At 45.7% G+C, this 22,075-nt stretch overlaps 1 protein-coding gene across 1 annotated transcript in view; it reads right to left on the reverse strand.

Annotated features, from left to right (window-relative positions):
• Nucleotides 1–22,075, reverse strand: part of HYDIN (HYDIN axonemal central pair apparatus protein) — a 346,192-nt gene that overhangs the window by 7,534 nt on the left and 316,583 nt on the right. The window contains exons 75-83 of the mRNA XM_057713331.1: nt 21,689–21,858; nt 19,186–19,384; nt 17,289–17,447; nt 14,355–14,632; nt 13,333–13,552; nt 11,112–11,324; nt 10,096–10,259; nt 9,130–9,280; nt 4,069–4,299 (exon numbers count right to left, since the gene is read on the reverse strand). Of these exons, the coding sequence (XP_057569314.1) occupies nt 4,069–4,299; nt 9,130–9,280; nt 10,096–10,259; nt 11,112–11,324; nt 13,333–13,552; nt 14,355–14,632; nt 17,289–17,447; nt 19,186–19,384; nt 21,689–21,858 (1,785 nt within the window). The remainder of the gene's footprint in view (nt 1–4,068; nt 4,300–9,129; nt 9,281–10,095; nt 10,260–11,111; nt 11,325–13,332; nt 13,553–14,354; nt 14,633–17,288; nt 17,448–19,185; nt 19,385–21,688; nt 21,859–22,075) is intronic.

Raw genomic sequence — 22,075 nt, forward strand, 5'->3', positions numbered from 1 at the left:
CACCAAGATAGTAAAAATATTCTTTTCAGAAATAGATGGAGAATTTTTAAAAAGATCATACATTGGGCCACAGAGCATGTCTAAAAAAATTCTAGAGTACTGAAATAATATGGAATATATTCTCTGGCCACAAAATAATTTTAAAAAGTGATAACTAGAAAAATCCACATCTTTGGAAATTAAGAAACTTCTGATAATCCAGGAGTCAAAAAAGAAGTACTAATAATAATGAAAATTAGAACACTTTTGAACTTAATGATAAAAAATACTACACATAAATACAAAAATTGACATGCTACAGCTAAAGCAGTACTTGGAGATTTATAAATAGATTATAATATATAATATAAATGTATATATTAGAAAATAAAGAAGACTACAAGCTAATTCCCTAAGCATTCATCTTTGAAATTAGTTAAAGCAACAGTAACCCAAAGGAAGCAGAAGGAAGGGAATAATACAGACAAAAGCAGGAATCAAGCAACTAGAAAGCAACTCTACAGTAGAGCATAACAACAAAGCCCAAAGATGCTTTTTTGAAAGAAAACAAGTTGAGAAACCTCTACCAAGGTTGATCAAGAAACATAGAGAAGGCACAATAACCAATATAAGAAATGAAAAGGGGACATCACATTGCAGAGGTAATAAGATTCGTGCCGTGAGAGCTAAAGTTCTTATGAGGATGTCTAAAATGAAAAAACACATCAGCCAGGCCTGTGCTAGCTCCCTGTGTGCTAAATGTGTCTGTGACAGGATCAAGCATGCTCTCCTTATTGAGGAGCAGAAAATCGTTGTGAAAGTATTGAAGGCACAAGCACAGAGTCGGAAGGCTAAATTTAAAAATGAAGCTTTTTGTGACAGTCTCTTCAATAAGTGGTGCTGGGAAAACTGGACAGCTACATGTAAAAGAATGAAATCAGAACACTCCCTAACACCATACATGAAAATAAACTCAAAATGGATTAAAGACCTAAATGTAAGGCCAGACACTATAAAATTCTTAGAATTAAGAATAGGCAGAACACTCTGACATAAATTGCAGCAAGATCTTTTCTGACCCATCTCCTAGAGTAGTGAAAAGAAAAAGAAAAATAAACAAATGGGACCTAAACTTAAAAGCTTTTGCACAGTAAAGGAAACCATAAACAAAACGAGAGGACAACCCTCAGAATGGGAGAAAATATTTGCAAATGCAGCAACCGACAAGAGATTAATCTCCAAAATATACAAACAGCTCATGCAGCTCAATATCAGAAAAACAAACAACCCAATCCAAAAATGGGTCGAAGACCTAAATAGACACTTCTCCAAAGAAGACATACGGATGGCCAACAAACACATGAAAACATGCTCAACATCACTAATTATTAGAGAAATGCAAATCAAAACTACAATGAGGTATCACCTCACACTGGTGAGAATGGGCATCATCAGAAAATCTACAAACAATAAATGCTGGAGAGGGTGTGGAGGAAAGGGAACACTCTTGCACTGTTGCTGAAAACGTAAATTGACACAGCCACTATGCAGAACAGTATGCAGGCTTCTTGAAAAACTAAAAATAGAGCTACCATATGATCCAGCAAACCCACTCCTGGGCATTTACCCTGAGAAAACCAGAATCCAAAAAGACACATGCACCCCAATGTGCACTGCAGCACTATTTACAATAGCCAGGACATGGAAGCAACCTAAATGTCCATCAACAGAAGAATGGATTAAAAGATGTGGTACATATGTATGATGGAATATCACTCAACCATAAAAAAGGAACAAAACTGTGCAATTTGCAGAGACAAGGATGGACCTAGAGATTGTCATGCAGAATGAAGTAAGTCAGAAAGAGAGAAACAAATATAATATTGCTTATTTGTGGAATCTAGAAAAACGATACAGATGAACTTACTTGCAAAGCAGAAATAGAAACACAGACATAGAGAATGGATGTATGGATACCAGGGTGGGGGGTGGGATGAATTGGGAGAGTGGGATTGATATATATACACTGCTATGTATAAAATAGACAACTAATGAGATCCCACTGTATAGCACAGGGAACTCTATTCAATGCTCTGTGGTGACCTAAATGGGAAGGAAATACTAAAAAGAGGGGATGTATGTATAGTTGACTCACTTTGCTGCACAGTAGAAACTAACACAACATTGTAAAGCAACTATACTCCAATAAAAATTAATTTTTAAAAAGTGAGGCTTTTTTGAATAACAAAACGAAAGGTAATAAGAGGATAGTAACAGTGCTATACCAATATTCTCACTATATGGGTGAAGTGGAAGTGCTCTTATTACTGACTCAAGAAGACAGAACATCTAAATAGTTCAATAAACCACTGCAAGAATTAAATCAGTAGTAGACAATCTTCCCACAAAGAAAACACCAGGCCTCAGTGGCTTCACCTGTGAGTTCAAAGAAGACATAATTTCAATCTTTTATAAACTCTTTCGCAGAACTGAGAAAGTGAGAAAATCAGCAAAAGTGACACCCAAAATGGACACAGAGTATGTGGAAGGAAAACTGTGGTCCATTCTCACTCGTGAACACAGATGCCAATCTCCTACACAGACTATTACCCAGCCAAAATCAATCTGTATGTGAAACGGGAGTTATCAGTTTATTAGGAGTTTATCAGATTGGTAAACTTTAAAAAATTCTGACAATACCAAGGGTTGGTGAACCTGCATGGCTACTGGCAGTTATCTACTGACTGGCAGTTAGAGGCAGGCACACCCTATGGCCCAGGGATTCCACTCCCGGGTGTACCCTGTGGAGAAACACAGATGCACGTGCCTCAGGAGGGTAACTGTGCAAAAAAAGATCTATGGCAGCATTTTCCATGATAGCCAGACACTGAAACCAATACAAACGTCTGGCCACAGTAGGATGGATACCTAAATTTTGGTCTAGTCATTTAGGATAGTCTACAGCAGTGAGGATGAATGGACCTCAGCTGTGTGCGACGGCAAGGATGACCGTCACAGTTCACAACTCTGAGCAAAAGAAGTAAAACATTACAGATGTATATAGTATGACTTCTTTTGCAAAAAGTTAAAAAACAGGTAAAACTACACTATATTGCTTAAAAGCAAGACATGATTATTATAAAATAAGGATAGTGGTAACTTTTAGGGGTGAGGGAGAGAGAGGTGTCTGGGGGGGTGGTAACTTTTTATTTCTTGGCAAGGGTATTGTTTTTAGCAGATACTTGTTTCGTAATTTTTTGTTTAAACAAACATGTTTGTATGCACATGTATGTTTATATGTACACATATGTATATCTGTACGTATGTTTTATATAGTTTTCTGTATAGATTTTATAGTTCACATTGAAAAATATAAAAATACAATAAAATAAAGGGCATGGAGACTCTCTGAAGAACAAAGCAGATTCTAGATTCTGAAAGTGAAGGAGGAGACAGAGGGGGAGTGCAGGGAACAAGCCAGGTGGGTGAAGCTGGGGAAACAGAAGAGATTTTGATGGAATCTGGACAGTGAGAGTTTGGAGTGACAAACTGATGAAAGAGCATTTATCTTCCTACCAGTTCATAACTCCGGGCCATGTCTGCCCAACCACTATCAAAGGATTCTTGTGCCACCTCCCTGAAGTGGTCTATGCATAAACAAGCACATATACAAGTGTGTGTGTGTGTGTGTGTGTGTGTGCATGCCGTACACTTGATACACTATTGTGTGTTCCCTGCTGTCCTTTCCACCACATATATTCTATGTGACTTACATAATTAGGGAAAACAAGAAAAACGTTTTAAATGTGAGCAAGGCAAACAAACATGTAATAGAGACAAGGGTTCATAATAAAGAAGTCCCTTCTACATGCCTGAACCAAAGCTCTATGTGGCCCTGGCTTATGTGAGGACTTGGGCAGCAGAGGAGAGGAGAGCACAGGAGTGTGATGGGTCGATCGTCCCCTGCCCTCCGCACCACCGCCAGGGCTGGCCCAGCTAAGGGATGCAGGGCATGGACCCAGAGGCCCCCTGGGCAGAGCCTCCAGCGCAGAGACTGGGGAGGGGAGCCCCCGGCAGGCAGGGCCGTACCTCAGAGTTGGCCGGCACCACAAACTGGGAGGGCAGGCTGATGTCAGGCAGCCTGCATTCCGTGGAGAAGGTCACCGAGTAGGGCAGGGGGTTCTCCACCTTGATGGAGGCCGTCGCGCTCTGCCGGACGGGGCTCGCCATCTCGATGGTTTTGATGACGCCTGAAGGGATGGCCCTGAAACCCACCGTGTAGTATAGGAACTCGCTGGTCACCTCATTTCGGAAGATCACCTGCGGTCACAGAGAGAGTGGGAGGAAGTGGGGCAGAGCACACGGGTGAGCCCAGGGTCCTCCGCCGTCTGCAGGGTCCTTCTCCCTGTTCGCAGCGCCTGGGCGCGTGAAGCACAGGGACCAAGCTGCCACGGACCCTCCCAGCCCACGTGACCCCCCCCCCCCCGCCAGCCAGCCCTGCTCTTCAGGTATTCTGCTCTGGCTCCTTCCAGGTGAGGGAGCGTGAAGGACCCTGGGTTGCTTTAGGAGAGGCTCGAGCAGCACTGTCGAGTGCTGAAGATGAAGGGGTCCCCAGTGGGGACAGCTGAGCGGCCCTGGAGAACAAGCAGGACCTCGAGAGGTTCGTGTTGTGGTGGGCTTCACTCCAATTCCTGCTGCTGCTGGAATAATAATAACGATAATGATAGCATCGAACAATGACCACTGTGTCCCAGGCACTGGAAGTACTTATTTATTCGTACACTTTGTAGGCAATGTTACTATTCCCCTCATCGGTTTCTCTAAACTGAGGAAACAGGCTTAGCAAGTTATTACCTTGCCCGGGGTCACATGCAGAGAAGTATCAGAATCAGGATTTGAACCCAGGTTGGCCTGAGTCCAGAGCTCACACTTGTGACTGCGGGATATCAACCCCTCACCCCTGCACCTGACTTGCTGATAAGCTGCTCCCCTTTCTCAGGTCTTTCCCTGGATGACGGATGATGTCGAGCATTTTCTCACGTGCTTCTTGGTCATTCACATATTTACTTCTGGGAGGTAGAGTCTATTCCAGTTTTTTTGCTTTTTTTAAATAGCTTGAATTGTTTATCTTATTATTAGGTGATAATAGATCTTTACATACCTGCCTTTTTACTTTTGACCTCTTCCTGTCTTTAACTTTAGAGTGCTCTGACACCTCTGTATTTTAATTGGAGCATTTAGTCTTTTACACGTGAAGCCATCATTTATGTGTTTGGGTTGAAGTCAGCCCTTTTGTTATTTCTTTTCCATTTGCCTCTTTTATTGTTTTCATTCCTCGGTTGCTACTTTCCTGCCTTCTTTTGGATCCATGTGTAATCTTTTGTAGTGTATTTTATTTCCTCTGCTGGCTTCTTAGCTATATTTTTAAACAACGCATTTTTAGCAGTTGCTCTGGAGCTGACAACACTGCAGTCCGGAATTTCTCCCAAGCCAGAGAGAACAATCACAGGACCCGTTTTGTAAGTTCCCCTTCTCTCCGATGGACTGCAGTATTGCGCTGCCTGTTCTCTGATGCCTGAGAAGAGCTGCCAGTTTTTTGGTTGTTCACAGTGAGGGTCTAGCTACTCCAACATAACCAGAAGCAGAAGTGCGTTTAACTTTTAAAACACTGTTTTGTTGTTGTTGTAATTTCAGTATATATGTTACTGTAAAGAGATCCTGTGATCTGGGTCTGCTGTCATTTTCACCCAAAACTTTACTTGTATTTTAATACATATATTTATTTATACTTTTCTGTTCACACCTACGGTTTATGAATATCTCTGTTCTCTCCCTACCCTTCTCTATGAATGAGAAAATCTATTTCCCCATTTGCTTCCAAATGAAAGAGAATTTTTTTCATTGTCTTACTTTATTCCTCTCCTTGCTATTTCCTATACTGAGATCATATGAAATATTAATTTCAGATTGCTTTTCAACAAGCATTTGAAATTACCTATCAATTTAATTTTGATGCTTTGTTCATTGTATCCCTGTACTTTCCTTTTGCCTTTATTTACAAGGGGAATCATTTTGCTAATTAGAATTAATACTTCATATTTTCCACTGCATCTGTTAATATAAACATAAATTATTTACAAATTCAAAACAGAAAAAATTTAAATTTTGTAGCACTTCTTTCATATGTATGTGGGCTGGTTACTTTGAGTCTTTGCATGTTTAAAAGTGTCTTTATTTTATCCTCACAATAGTTTTGTCTGGAAAAAGCATTCTAGACTGGAAGTCATTCTAAATAGTTTGAACAGCTTACCCTATTGCTTTTCGTATTCAGTGTTGCCATGAGAAATCTGATGTTATTGTAAATATTAATTCCATCTATTTTCTCTAGAATCATTTAGGACTTTCTCTTTTATCCCAGTTTTCCGAAATTTTGTTCTCATGTACTTAGATGTGTCTTTTTTCGTTTACCCTGGTTGGCAACTTGGTGGGTTCCTTCAATTAGAAGACTCAGACTTTATCAAATAGCTCTGGACATTTTTTTTGTGGGGGCGGGGGGTTGTGTTGGGTCTTTGTTGCTGTGCCCGGGCTTTCTCTAGTTGTGGCAAGCAGGGGCTACTCTTCGTTGCGGTGTGTGGGCTTCACATCATGGTGGCTTCTCTTGCTGCAGAGCATGGGCTCTACGCACGTGGACTTCAGTAGTTGCAGCACATGGGCTCAGTAGTTGTGGCACATGGGCCCTAGAGCACTGGCTCAGTAGTTGTGGCGCACGGGCTTACTTGCTCTGTGGCATGTAGGATCTTCCCGAACCAGGGATCGAACTTGTGTCCCCTTGCATTGGCAGGTGGATTCTTAACTACTGCGCCACCAGGAAAGTCCAGCTCTGGACATTTTTTTCTTCAGTTATTTCAGAGAGTATTTACATCCTTCTGTTATCTTGTTTTTCTGTTTCAGGAGCTCCTATTAGATGGGTATCAGAACTTTTTGATTTATATTTTATGTTTCATATTTCCTTTCAGCTTTATTGAGATATGATTCACATGCTATACAATTCACCCATTTAAAGTGTACAATTTAGTGCTTTTCTTTTTTTTTTTTTTAGCTCTTTATTGGAATATATTTGCTTTACACTCTTGTACCAGTTTTTGAGGTACACCAAAGTGAATCAGCTGTATTTATACATATATCCCCATATCCCCTCCCTCCCGCGACTCCCTCCCCACCTCCCTGTCCTGGCCCTCTAAGGCATCACCCATCATCAAGTTGATCTCCTTTTGCTATACAGCAACTTCCCACTAGCTATCTATTTTACAGTTGGTAGTGTAAATATGTCTATGCTACTCTCTCACTTCGTCCCAGCTTCCCCTTCGCCCCCCACCCCAGTCCCGTGTCCTCAAGTCCATTCTCTACATCTGTATCTCCATTCTTGCCCTGTCACTGAGTTCATCAGTACCATTTCTTCAGATTCCATATATATGAATTAGCATACGGTATTTGTTTTTCTCTTTCTGGCTTACTTCATTCTGTATGACAGTCTCTAGGTCTATCCACCTCATTACATATAGTTCAATTTCATTCCTTTTTATGGCTGCGTAATATTCCATTGTATATATGTGCCACATCTTCTTTATCCATTCATCTGTTGATGGGCATTTAGGTTGCTTCCATGTCCTGGCTATTGTAAACAGTGCTGCAATGAACATTATGGTACATGTTTCTTTTTGGATTATGGTTTTCTCTGGGTATATTCATAAAGTGGCTCAACCATCACCACACTCAATTTTAGAACATTTTCATCACCCTCAAAAGAAGCCCTGTCCCCCATAACAATCATCCCCACTTCCCCCTAACCCTCCCCTTATAGTCCTAGGCACCACTAGTCTACTTTCTCTTCCTATAGACTTGCCTATTCTGGACATTTCATGTAAACAAAATCATATAATTTGTGGCCATTTGTAACTGTCTTTGTTCACATAGTATAATGTTTTCAGGTTCACTTCAGTGTTGCATGAATCAGTACTTAGTTCCCATTACTTTTTATTGCCAAACAATATTCCATTGTATTTATCCATTCACCAGTTGATGGAAATTTAGGTTGTTTCCATTTTTTGGCTCTTATGAATAATGCTGGTATGAACATTATGTACAGGTTTTTGTGTGGATGTATGTTTTCATTTATTTGGGGTATAAATTGCTGAATTCTATGGTAACTCTATGTTTATCCACTTGAGGAACTGCCTGACTGTCTTGCAAAGCAGCTGCACTACTTACACTCCCGTCAGCAACGCACGAAGGACCATTTTTTCCACACCCTTGTCAGTACTTGTCATTATTTCCTTTCATTCTTGCCATTTCTTTAGCTCATGTGCTATTTTTTCACTTTAAAATCTTTCCCTAGGTGATTCCATCCTCCATCGTGGCTTCAAGTACTATCTGTAAGTGAGTAATTCCCATATATTCTCTTCAGCCCAGACCTCTCAGTGAGCCACTGATCCACGTGCGCCTTTTCCTGAAAGCACTCATGCCACTTTATAATTACGCATTCATTGTGCAGTCACGTGATGAATGTCTGTCTCCCTCCACTGGACTGTGCTCCAGGAGAACAGACCCTGGGCCTATTTTTGATCATTGCTACGTTACCAGCACATAGTATAGCACATGGCACATGTGCTCAAGAGATGCTTGTTGAGCTGATGAATGAATTAGGAGAAACAGCTCACATGTGAAAGACCCTGTGGCATCCTGGAGTCATTGGCTCTGAGCTGAGTCCTGGCTCTGCTGTCGCTAGCTGTGTCAAGGGCTCAGCGTGGTGCTGGACACTCCGTGAGCCCTCAGAAAAGGGATCTTTTGTTATTATCATTGTGGTCTGGTGTTTGCTGGTCCAGTGTTACCTACTGCTTAAGAATTTTCATGATTCTGCTGCCTTGAAGGCTTGACATGGGCTTACACGTTGGCTGGCTAGACCTGCAGTCTGGTCTCATCGTAAAGAGTCTGGATATCCTGAATGCCTTTGCCCAGTCCCTCTAAATGGTCAGTTGAACAGGATAACGCTAGGCTGGCTGTGGGAGGGCATCTTCACTCCCAATACCGGGACTGTCAACCTCAGAGTCAAACCTCCAGGGTCCCAGGGCAGTGCCTTTAACGTGTGGATACCTTTGCCGTGTACAGTCCCTCCTTGTGGGAAAAGAAGTTCAGCTTGTAGTCTTTCTTGGAGGCAGACAGCACATCAATGTAATCAAGGCCCTTTAAGGTGACACTCAGGTCGGGCTTCTCCGGTTTCAACATTTCCACAATGACCCGGAATCTGGGAGAGCACAGGGGTGCAAGAAGAGAGGACAAACAAAATGAGACATTTTGCCCAAAGGAAAGAAGGCAAGGTGCCATCTCTACTCTTGATTTCATGGAAAGCACACGGGTCCAGGGTTCTAGTCTTCACTCTGTCACTAACAATAACAGTAACCACCATTTACTAATTGCCTGTTGGGTGCCAAGTACTAAGTCAGTGATCCACATGTGTTATGTTACAGTTTTAGTCCTCAGTGCCTGCAGGAAGAACCTCTCGTTATCCTCTCCAACTTACTTGTGAAGAAATTGAGGCTGAGAGAAGGAAGATGACAGCTCAGGCAAGAACACCTAGTGACTGGCAGGACTAGCGGCAAGCTTGGGTCTGGGCCCTTATCCACTAGGCTGAGCCGGCAGCTCTCTTCTCCCAGCCTTTGGCTCCTTTTCCATAAAAGAAGGAGACCAGGCTGGCTGGCCTCAAGCTCCTGTAGGTCTTCCGTTCTCCTCCACTCTCACAGCAAGTACAAGATCCCAAGTGACGTCCTTCTCTGGCCAGTGGCTTAGGTGAAAAGACAGGGCTCTCAATAACAACAACCACAGCTGACATTTACTGAGCGCTTATTCTGTGCCAGGTGCTGTTCTAGGAGATTTACAAGTCCTCAGCTGCTCATAGACAGCACTGAGCAGGACACTGTCTCTGGGGCTTGGCCCAGGCAATGCCTGGCCGCGCCAGGGAACTTTGACTCTTTAGCCCCCGGTGTCCTCTAGGGGCCCTGACCAGGGGAGGGGCCAGGCTCGACCGTGCGAGTCCTCTCTCCATCTCCCGCATTCCCTCACCTCTGGGGCTTGTTCAGCCAGTTGGTGATTGGCAGGAGCTCAGTGTAGGGCGTCTTACAGGGCACTTCACGGTAGATATTGGCCACGGCTTTGGGGAGCTCGGAAGTCCCGTGCAGTACATAAAGCCAGCCGGTCCCATCTGGGAGGGGGAAGAAGAGGGTGCCCTGAGAGAAGAAGAAATGTGGTTAGAATGACACAGAGGATCCTCTATTAGCGACCTCTCAGGCATGGTAGCAGCACAGAGTTAATGGAGGCTCTGCAAATAAGCGTGACACTTTTGGAAAGCAGCTTGGTAGTGTGTTTCCAAGAGCCGTAAAAATGTTGACCTGTATTTGAACCAGGAATCCCATCCCAGGGAACTTACTGAAGAAAAATCCCTACCGAGGAAAAAGTTACCTTTGTACATACACATGGATGTTAGAACTACTTATATCAATGAAAATTTAGAGATACATAAACATCCAACAACTGGGGGATATTAAATAAAGTATGGAACTGTCATTCAATGGAATATTAGTCATTAAAAATGATTATCACAAAGGTCACAAAGTTAAATAGAAAAATGCTCATGATATCATGTAAAGTGAAAGTGAACAGGATGCAGAGCTGAGGATGGCAGCTATGGCTGTACTTGAGTAAGGACTGCTAGTGAAGATAGAAGAAAATGGTTCTTTTTTTCAGTGGGGGGAGGGGGAAGAGTGTGGCTTCTTTTATTTTATTTTTTTTAAAATTTTTATTACAGTCACTATGATGTTATCTGTGCCCTTAATCTAAGTATTAATTGCTTGCTTAGTCGAGGACCCCATTTCAGAACTGAGCCGCTGGTTCCAAGAGAATCCCCTCAACATGAAAATACATGGACAAAACGGGAAGCTTTGGACTTGATAAGCCTTGGACACGACTCCCCGTGGCTCCAATATGATGTGGGGGTCCCCTCTTGTCCTAACATTCCCTCTCACACAACTCCTCCCTCCGACCACGCCAGGAAAACAGTGGGCAGGTGGGGCTCAACCTACCTGATGCCTGCGGTTCTCCACGTTCATGGTGCGGGGCCGGTAGGTAATCTCATAGGGCTTGTTTTGCTGATGGGGCTCCAGGGTGATGAACTCGGGCCCCTCCCAGTGCTCGCCCTCAAAGATGGGGTGCAGATTCCAGGTTTGGTTGGTGCGGTTTGAAAGCATGATGGTCTGCGTATGCTTGGAGCGTACCTGGCAGGTGAAATTCACCACCTGGAAGAAAACGGGCACCTTAAGCAGGCAGTGGAATTTACAAATCTGGAGTTCAAGGAAAGGTTCAGGCTGGAGATACACACACACACACACACACACACACACACACACACACACACACACACACACAGGATGTCAGTAAAGCAGTGTTTTTTTAAGGTCAAGAAATTGGATGAGGACTTCCTAGGTGGTGCAGTGGTAGAGAATCCGCCTGACAATGCAGGGGACACGGGTTCGAGCCCTGCCCTGGGAAGATTCCACATGCCACGGAGCAACTAAGCCCGTGAGCCACAACTATTGAGCCCATGTGCTGCAATTATTGAAGCCCACGCACCTAGGGCCCGTGCTCCACAACAAGAGAAGCCACTACAATGAGGAGCCTGTGTACCACAATGAAGAGTCGCCCCTGCTCGCAGCAACTAGAGTAAGCCCGTGTGCAGCAACGAAGACCCAACGCAGCCAGTAAATAAATAAAAGAAAAAAAAAAAAAAGAAATTGGATGAGATCATCAAGAAGTAAGTGTATTTAGAAAAAAAGAAGGATTTTCAGGACTAGTTCCTGACTGGCATGTTTCAATGCTAAGAAAAATCAGAAGAGGAGATGAGAAGCAGCAGCTAATAACGCAGGAGGAAAACCAGGAGAGGGTGGTATCCCAGAGGCCATGTAATGAAGGAAGCGTGTGAAGGAGGAGGGGCTTGTTCAATGTGTCAAATGCTAGTGACAGGTCAAGTAAGATGAACGGTGAGAACTAGCCATTGAGTTTAGCAACGTGGACAATGTTGCAGTGGTGTGAAGAGGGTCAAAGAGCTCACCAGTGGAACAAGAAGAGAGTTTAGCAAGAGACCCACACATATGTGATCAATTGGTTTTTGACCAAAGTACAAAGGCAATTCAGCGGAGAAAGGATGATCTATTAAATAAATGGTGCTGGGACAACTGAACATCCATGTTCCATGCACAAAAAAAATGAATTTTGATTCATCTCTTACACTACATATAAAAGTGAACTCCAAACAGACTGAAAATCTAAATTTAAAACTTGTGTCCTGAATATACAGAGAGTTCTCAAAACTCAATAGTAAGAAAACAAACAACCCCCCCAAAAAATAGAAGATCTAAACAGACACTTCAACAAACAAGTTATATGGATGGCAAATGAGTACCTGAGAAGATGCTTAACACCATTAGTCATTAGGAAAATGCAAATTAAAAACCACAATGAGATATCGCCACATACCCATCAGAATGTAAAATTTAAAAAATTGACCATATCAAGTGTTGGTAGGGATGTGGCACAAGTGGAAATGTCAGACATGGCTGATGGGAACGTAAAATGACACAGCCACTCTGGAAAACAATTTGGTAGGTTCTTGAAAAGGTAAACATATACCTACCCTATGACCCAGCCATTCCACTCTTACATATTTATCCCCCAAAATGAAAGCATATATTCTTTTTTTTGGAAAGCATATATTCTTGCCAAGACTTGTACATACACGTTTATAGCATATTGCATGATTCCATTTACATAACATTGTGGAAATGGAGATGGAGATCAGGTTCTATGACCGTAAGCGATGCTGCCAGGAACTATTAGGTTTCCACTAGTAGATTTCTAGGAACAGGGCTAGCAGAGGGTTAACCCAAGCCTATTTTATAACCATAGTGAAGGCAAAAGGTGTTCACCCTTTACTTACAGAGCTTATGACAGAATTTGATCTAGCCAGATATGTCAATACAACCTTCCTTGAGAATGAGATGCTTGGGTTGAAAGCTGAAGAATAAATAGGGATTAACTAAATGAAGAGGGGGAAATGACTATATCAGCATTGGGAACAGCATGTGCAAAGGCCCTGTGATGAGAGGGAGCAGGTCTGCATGTTTGGTGTGGGCACCAACGACTGTTTGAACAGAGCCATTTGTTTCTAGAAGGCCTGATTGAGTTCCCTTGTGGGACTTGTTGGGCTCACTCTGGCCACTGGCCCATCTGTGGGCAGCATCTTCTGACCTCTTTTACTGACGGTGGTCCCACGCAGACTCCAGACAGGGTTAGGCTCAGAGGACTGCTTCCCTGGATGAAGCAGAGCAAGTTTTTATGAAGAATCTCCTTGCCCACCTCAGTAGGATGGTAAGTCACTTCGAAAGAAACCTCCATGCCTGCGGTGATATAGCCCTCTTCTGGGCTGATGGAGAAATGAGGCTCAAATTTCCTGGCATCCCACTTAAACCTTTTCCAAGACAAAAGAAGACAAGATAGTTTACTAATATCCTGGTGGTGTCTGCTAGGCTGCTGAGAAAAGACTTTGCCTGGACTTTTAGCTGGGAGGTTCATCTCCTTGGGCACTCCCTGGGACTTGGGAGGAGGAAGACTTCCAGGCAAAGCAGAGGCAGGTGGGACAAAGGCCAGGTCATTCCTGGGTGGGATCTCTCAGCTCCCACTTGGGGCTGAGCAGGGTGGGAAGTGGTACATCTTATTGGCCACAAGTGACACACTGGGGGACAACATGCACATGGACTTGCTTACACACGTACCCGAGGTCACACAGCTAGGACGTGGCTGGACCAGGACTGGAACCCTTCCAAGACTGTGGCCATAACCACTCCCTGCACTGCCTCTCAGGTCTGATCCAGGAGGGTGGAGATGATCCCTTCACATGAGCGTTGCCCCTGTTCTCGGTGGCATTGGGATCTGATGGCCCTGTATGGTCACCCCTCTTTGGTCTGGCACTTGGTTCAGGCAGGAGACAGGGGATGGATGGGGCAGACCAGTGATTCCAGTGCCAAGGCTGTCACACCACAGCCTCAGGCACTGTTCAACCGAAGTCAGTGTGAGGGTGCCCCTGCAGGCGTGTGGTGCACAGAGGGCACGGCTATACAGTATGCCCGAGCAGTGACGGGCGGGCACATGCTGGCAAGTCACCTGACCACTTTGAGCCTCAACTTCATCTGTGAAATGGGGATAATAGAGTACCAACTTCAGAGGGTCCTGGGATAGTTAACTGGGAATCCAGGCCCAGAGGGCTCTCCTACCTCGCACCCATATCGCCTGAGTTCAACATGAGGATGCGACGCGAGGCTTGCGTCTGACACACGACTGGTCCAAAGGGAAGATGTTCCTGGTCCAGGGAGATCTCCAGGGCCTGGCAGCAGCCACTGAGGAGGAAGAGGGGCCGCAGGAGCCCCATGCACTCCATGAACACCTCCTCGGAGAAGGGAGGGACACGCTTCTTCGGGGCAAAGGTGACTTCCAGTTTCCGGACCTCTTTGGGCTTCAGGGTGATGTTGTGGAACGGTGTCAAGATGATGACCTGGACAAAATGACACGGGGCCTCAGCAGCTGAGGGTGGGGCCCTCCTGAGGCTCCATTCCTGGAGGTCCTGCTGCTGGGACTGTAACAGGCCTGGTGTAATGTCATTCTGCCCCCTCACCAGCTGTGTCGCCTGTGGTAAGTTACTGAAACTTTCTGTGACTTACGCTACGATGAAGAACCAGATCACCTGTACAAAATGTGTGGCACAAAACAGGCATTTAATCCGTGTTAATTCTCTCTCCAACCCCTTGCAAACACCCCCTGCTCTCTGGTGGAGGAAACAGTAATAGCAAGTAGAAAACACTCAGTGCTCCGGTGTTTTTCAAGGAGCTCTCCCTGGGCTCTGTGCACCACACCTCCCAGCGTGCTGGTTAAAAGGCAGACTCTAGGGTCCTGCCCCAGGCCAAGTGAACCAGTCTCCTTGAGAGAGCTTGGAACCTGCATCTGGAGACTCGTGTGTTCTAAAGTTTGAGAACCACTGTTGGAATTTGAATGTAAGGGTCTTCTCTGTCCCCTTGGTCCTGGTAAAAATCAAATAAAAGAATCAGCTTGAAGGAAGTCAAGCCCTCTGAGCTCCCTTTGGTACGGTGCACTGAACAGTCACCAGCAAGTGGATTGTGGCGGGGGAGGCGGGGATGAGATAATGGCTGAGAATCACAATAGGAAAGTGACCTTAGAGATTTCTCAAAACACAGTGATGGAATCGACCCCGGGGTGATGGTGCCGGCATAGGCCACTCTGGCAGCTTTAGTCTCACAACCTCAAGAGGCAGAACTGATGCAGCCAAACTGTGAGGGGCCCTGACCCACTGGAACAAGGACTTTACTTTGGATTAATGAGGAAAGGGAAGCAGCAAGTTTGCCCTCTCTCTCTGGATGGCATAGTGGGTGATGTGGGGTTCTGTGACGAGATGCCCACTGGGTCTCCTGCTTGGCTGGCTTCTCATAGCCAGTGCTCCTGCATCCTGCAATCCTCAGATGGTCCACAGCACTCCTACCACACCCAATCACACCTAGGATCCAAAAGCACCGACCCTTTGGGTCTACATAATCTTGCCTGCCAGAATCACTCCTCCCCAACCTGTCTGCCTGGGAGAGACCTCTTCATCCTGTAAAACTCAGTTCAGACCTCTCTCTACTGTGAGGCCTTCTGTAGCCCACCAAGCCCTCCTCTGAGCAGCCCTGGTCCTGAATCACACCCTGTTCTGCAGTTTCTAGGCTTTCCTGGGACTGTTCACTGACCCCAAAAGATTGTGAACTCCACCAGACCAAAGTCTAAGTCACATTCACCTTGCTATGGAATGAACTGTGTCCTCTCAGGTCCATATGTGAGTCGAATTTGGAGGTGGGGGCTTTGGGAGGTAATTAGGTTTAGATGAGGTCATGAGAGTGGGACCCTAATGACGAGATTAGCGCCCTTATAAGAAGGGACACCAGAGAGCTGGAGCTTGCCGTCTCTCTGCCATGTGGGACACAGCAAGCCAGGAGGAGAGTCCTTACCAGAAATGGACCATGTTGGCACCCTGATCTCAGACTGCCAGCCTCCAGAACTATAAGAAAATAAATGTCTGTTGTTTAAGCCACCCAGTCTGTAGTGTTTTGTTATGGCAGCCCAAGCTGACCAAGGCACACCTTGGTATTCCCAGCACCTAGCACAGATTTACTGAGTAAACATAAGAATGCATTCAATGAAGGAATGGATGTAGTCCATCCTCAGAACGAAAGACATCTGATCCATTTTCAAAGGGCCACCCAAACACTGCGAGATGGTAGCTGGCATCTGTAGCTACAGTCCATGGTAGCCAAGACCGTAGCTTCTCTATTCAGGGAGCTCGAGGACATGGATTTAGCGACAAGCATGCTTGTTTCATACAGCAGATTGAAGTATAAAGAGGGACAACCTTTCGGGGGCAGATGAGTGATGTATATTGCAACATACTCGTCCTTTTGGTCCAAGAAGCCCACTTCTAGGAGTGTGTGTTAAGCAGAGAGTCATGGATGCACACAAAGGTTGTTTACATGGATGCTACGATGCTGCTTATAATATAAAAAATCAGGAACACCTGAAATGAGCAGAAAGAGAGGCTTGGTCCATCTACATAACAGAGGTATGGATGAACGATTGGCTCTGAATGTTTAGGAGCTACTGCTAGATGGTAAAAGCAGGTTTCAAAACAATCTGAACATTAATATTTTATTTACAAAATGTGTAGGGAAAACGGGAACGATAGGTACCAAAATGTTAAGCGATTATTTCTGGGTATGCAACTGTAGGTGAAATGTTTTCCTTTGTGATTTTCCTTATTTTTCACAATTTCTGCCGTGATGATATATGTATATTCGTTAGAGCCCAGATCTTCTGAATCCCATCAAGGGCACTTCTCTTCCTACGTCACTGTTGCCCGCTAGCGGTGTGTGGCCTCTCCAGGCCCTGGTTTCCTTACATGTAACATGGGAGTCATAGAAGCACCACCTCACACGGTTTCTGTGCAGATGATCAGAGGCAGCACGGGGAGAGCTGTCAGAGTGGCCCGGCGCCCAGAAGGTGCAGGAGAACCGCGAGGTGTCAGTGCCACTAGCATGGTCTTCCCTGTCATCAGGGCCGGGGCGGCGGGGGGTGGGCATGAAGACACCACTTGGGCCCCGAGCACCAACCTTGGGCTCCTGGAGTTCTGCAGTCGTGAACAGGACTGACAGGTTAAATGTGAGCTGGGCTTGGCTGTTGTTCATGACGGAAATCATTTTTTTCACCACCTGTCCAGGCAGGACAGCTCCTAACTTCACAATCTTATTGGCTGGATCGAGGACTAAAATCTGTGGGGCAAGAAAGAGAGCAGGAGGGAGGGTTCATCAGTTAATGAGAAAAAGAAATACGACACGGGTACCCTGGTGAGGCAAGGCTGGTTCCCTCTCTTCCTGTGTCCCACATCCTTCACATTGGATGGGCATTTGTTCACTCAGTAAACATTTATGTGCATAAAATGTGCACTCAACCACTTGTTGCACAATCACATAATTACGGCTGGGTTCAGAGATGTTAAGAAGGAAAAGCTCAGGGTACAAGGGGCTGAGCCAGCCTGGGCGCAAAGGAGGCCTCCCTGAGGAAGGCATGTTCCCATGAAGAGCTAAAGGAAAGGTAGGACCTGGTGGGTTTGCATCAGGGTCGTGTGGGGCTGGACTCCTAGGGAGGAGACAAGCTGGGGCCAGGCCTTGGGCAGGAGGGAGTGTCCTGGTCAGGCCTGTAGCTGGGAGAGAGGGGGGAGATGTGGGAAGACAGTTTGGAGAGGGGTCAGGTTTTATTTGGGGAGAAGCGGGAAGCCAGTGCAGCCTGGAGGGGCCCCATCAGGTGTGTATCTTGGGAGGGTGCTCTGTGGAGATGGCCTGGAAGAGGGCAGGAGAGAGAGCCTTGAGGAGGGAGACGTGATGGTGGCAGTGGAGGTGGGAAAAGCAGATACATTTCAAAGTCCTCATCTAAAGCTCTGATCAAAATGCTGGCCTGCATCAGGCCAGGATCAGGCTGGGCCTTGCCCTCCAGGATGGTGTAACCCACATGAACAGCACCCACTGGTCACTGTCATCTGAGCAGCCACTAAACTGCACCACTCCCCTAAACGCTCTTTCTAACCTGCCCATACGTTTCCATTTTGTCTACAAAGGCAAGAGTCTCCAGCCCCTGCCTGTGAGCTCCTGGAGGTCAGAGAACATGCGTTAAGTCTCTGGATTTCCGCAAAGCACCTGACACAACGGGTGCTGAATGAGTGAATGAAAGAATGGATGCGTGAATGAATCGGTGACATCAGAAGAGACCCTGTCACTGGCTTGGGTGCAGACACTCCAGGTGGCCTGGTCCTGTTGCTCCTCTGGCTTGATGGGAAGGCCGCTGGGAATACACCCCTCCCAATTTCTCTCTGTTGCTGAAATGTCCCATGCATTGCTGAGGATCTTGGAAGGTCTTCAGTCTTCCAAAACCTCCTATTAAATGCAAATACTCCCACCAGACATACACGTTAGATGTTTACCAGAAACTGGGAAGGAAGGGATTGGCAGCAGGACTGGACCATTCCCTTCCTATCAGGAGCACCTGGTTAGAAGGAAGGCTCTTAATCAAATAGGACCCTGGGAGTTGTGGCTCTGGGAGGATGTTAGTCTCTGTGATTAAGGAAAGATGCCCCATACCTGAAAGGTATGTCTGCATACAGTGCTTAAAACTAATCTTGCCTAGTAACCTGAAAACACTACATGCCCTAATGTGGGAGGAAAAGGACAAGCTTGGGATGTTGTACGTGAGAATCTCAAACTTCTCCAAGAAAGAGAGTGTCTCTCCAGCGCCTGTGATCGTTTGTATCCTTTGCTACAGTAAAGTTTGGTACTGAATGAGATCTAGTGATTCACTTGGGTCTCATCTGATGATCACCCTTTGGTGGGACCGGCTGACCCCAACAGAGCAGCCTGGGGGCAGGAGACGTGGAAGGGGAGGGAGGAGGGCTCAGGTGGGCAAAGAAGGGCAAGCAGGAGGGCACCAAGCCCGAGGATCTCCCCAACCGTCTCTTACCTTCATTTCGGTGCCTTTCCCTTTGATTTCAACGACTTGTTGTGAGAGCCCATTGATTTCAAAGGGGATGAGTTCTCGGTAATTGATACTTTCTCGAGGATAAAAGATGATGGGAATCTCCACTGTCCTTCCTGGCTTTATCACATTGACTTGGAAGTTCACCTCCAGGTGGCTGGTGTTGGTATACAAACAATCTAGGCTGGAGAAAATCAGGAGGAAGGTGTGTAAGCTCTCAGATGCTGACCCAGAGGGAATGACTCTGTCCCTTGTTTCTCTGAGCTGGATCCACCGCTGGGTGTCCTGCCCGGTTGTCCTGGAGCCCAAATTTAAGGGCTGGAAGGGCCTCAGCAATGATCCAGCCCACAGTCTCCTGGGCACAGTCGAGTTACCTCCCCCAGATCACGTCCAGGGATCCTGGCGGAACTGGGCCTCAAATGCAAAGTCTCACGACTTTTTACCCAGTGCTCTCTTCACCCTCTTTATCCTCCCTTCCCTTATACCGCAGCTCATGGTTTTGTGCCCTCTCATAAGAAGGAAGTGCTTCCTGAAGTAACTGGGTGGTAAAGCACAGTGGGGAGGAGTATGCGTCCAGAGTCAGACAGACAGGACTGTGGATCTGGGCTCTATCCCTAACTAGCCAGGTGCCCTGAGAACGGTTTCTCAGCCCATCTGGGTCTCTGTTTCCTCATCTGTAACATGGGGGTAGTGACAGCTCCCTCATTAGGTTGTTGTGAGGATTCAGTGAGATAAAGGGACTAAATCAGTCACTAAACAGGGCACAGAGGAAACATCCCATAAAGGTGAGCTATTGTTATTATCACTAACAGCGCAACTAGAAGCGACCTTCAAAGATCACGTCCACCCTCCTTCGCTTGTGGGTAGGAAGCCCCTAGACCTCCATCACAGCCCCTCCTCGTCTGCCTTTCGGGTATTTAGAGGCGGACTCTAGCTAAGGTGATAAATAAAGTGTGTTACCTTAAAGAAAGTAAGGCTCAGACGAAATTAAATCAGGCAAGAAGGAGCATAGGTAGATAAGATTTTAAATGAGGAGTTAGAATTACATGAGGCTCTTGTAATGTAACATTCAGAAGAATCATCCTCGCCAGCACCATCACCACCATCACCGCCACAACAGTAGCAGCAGGTGAAAAAAAAATTGAGCATCTCCTATGTTCTGGGCCCTGTTCTAAGTACTCTCTCTAAATGAACTAATTTAATCCTTCTAATAGCCCTGTCGGGAGGTACTATTATCCCCTACTTCAGGCAAGGAGACAGAGGCACAGAGAGTTTAAAAATATTGCCCGAGGTCACATAGCTGGGAAGTTCTGGGATTTGAACCTAGACCTGTGCTATCTGATATGGTAGCCACTAGGCACATGTGGCTATTAAAGCTAAAATTAATTAAAATAAAAAAACTCTGTTCTGCAGTGGCACTAGCCACCTTTCAAGCTCTCCCTAGCCACATGTAGCTCTACGCCGCCGTATTGGACAGATATACAACATTTCCAACACTGAAGAGAGTTCAGCTGCAGAGTACTTATCTAGAGAACTCTGAATAAACACAGATCTCTGGGCCAGTCTCTGAAGATTGTTTCGTTAGGTCTGGAATAGGGCCCGGAAACCTGGACTGGAACATTCTACACAGGGATGGCGCAGAGAGGCTGGGTTTGAATCAGGCTTTGTATAGACCTGCCATTTACTGCAAGGTCACTGGCCTGAGAAATTAACTTTCTAACTTTCCAAACCTCAGTTCCCACATCTATTACATGGGGAAAATAAGTGGAAGCCATCACACCTCTTGTCAGGTCATTTGGCTTTGCCCTCCTCACTCCCAGAAGAGGATGTCTTTTCAGCAGAGTAGCGCATGGCTATCCAAGTACAGGAAGTCCCCTACGTACGAATGAGCTCCGTTCTGAGAGCCTGTTCGTAAGTCCAGCAAAGTTAGCCTAGGTACCAACTAACACAATCGGCTGTATAGTACTGTACTGTAATAGGTTTATTATACTTTTCACACAAATAATACACAAAAAACAAGCACAGAAAATAAAGAACACGTTTTTAATCTTACAGTACAGTGTCTTGAAAAGCACAGTAGTACAGTACAACAGCTGGCATACAGGGGCTGGCATCGAGCCAACATCCTGGGCTTGAAATAAGGATACTGTACTCTACACAGTACTAAAAAAGTACACAAAAGCACAACCACGCGTAGAGGATGCACGCTCATGACAATGTACGCCAGACACGTGAACCAACTTACATGACTGGACATGCAAATGCACATCTGCATCTTTGAAAGTTTGTAACTTGAAGGTTTACATGTAGGGGACTTACTGTATCAGTGTCAGTGGTGGGGAAAGGAGACTCGGGATTCATGCCCACCTGTGTTTGAGGCTTTCCCATAATCCTTCCTTTTCCGTCTTGGCAGGACATCAGCCGTGTGGAGGCTGTAGGACCCACAGGAGTGGCAGAATCACTTGGAAGTTCTGGGAGGTCTGCTTACCTCATGGGTGTCTCTTCCTTGTTGGTGACAACCAGGGTTTGTTTGTATGGGGGCATCCCAGCTTGGTAGATGAAGCAGGTCCCAAAGTTGTAGCTGGTGAAGGAGAAATGGACGGCGGGGCTCACGGCACAGCCGGAGATGCTGCACATAAATGTTGGGCCGTGGCTGATCTGTGGCGGGGAGGTGGGGGGGGAATGGCAGGTGGAACAGGATTAGAAGCGAGAGGAAAGGGCCCTTACGCCCTCAGGTGAAGGAGGGAAGCAGTTAGGTGCTCAAACAAATTCAGGTCCCAGGGCTGCATCAGCAGAGATTCTGATTAACAGGTTAAGAGTTTATTTGAGGAAAGCAAGGTGGACTGCTCTGCAACTGGGCCCGACACTGGCTCTT

This window comes from Hippopotamus amphibius, chromosome 16, assembly GCF_030028045.1.
Source record: "Hippopotamus amphibius kiboko isolate mHipAmp2 chromosome 16, mHipAmp2.hap2, whole genome shotgun sequence".
Taxonomy (NCBI): Eukaryota; Metazoa; Chordata; class Mammalia; order Artiodactyla; family Hippopotamidae; genus Hippopotamus; species Hippopotamus amphibius.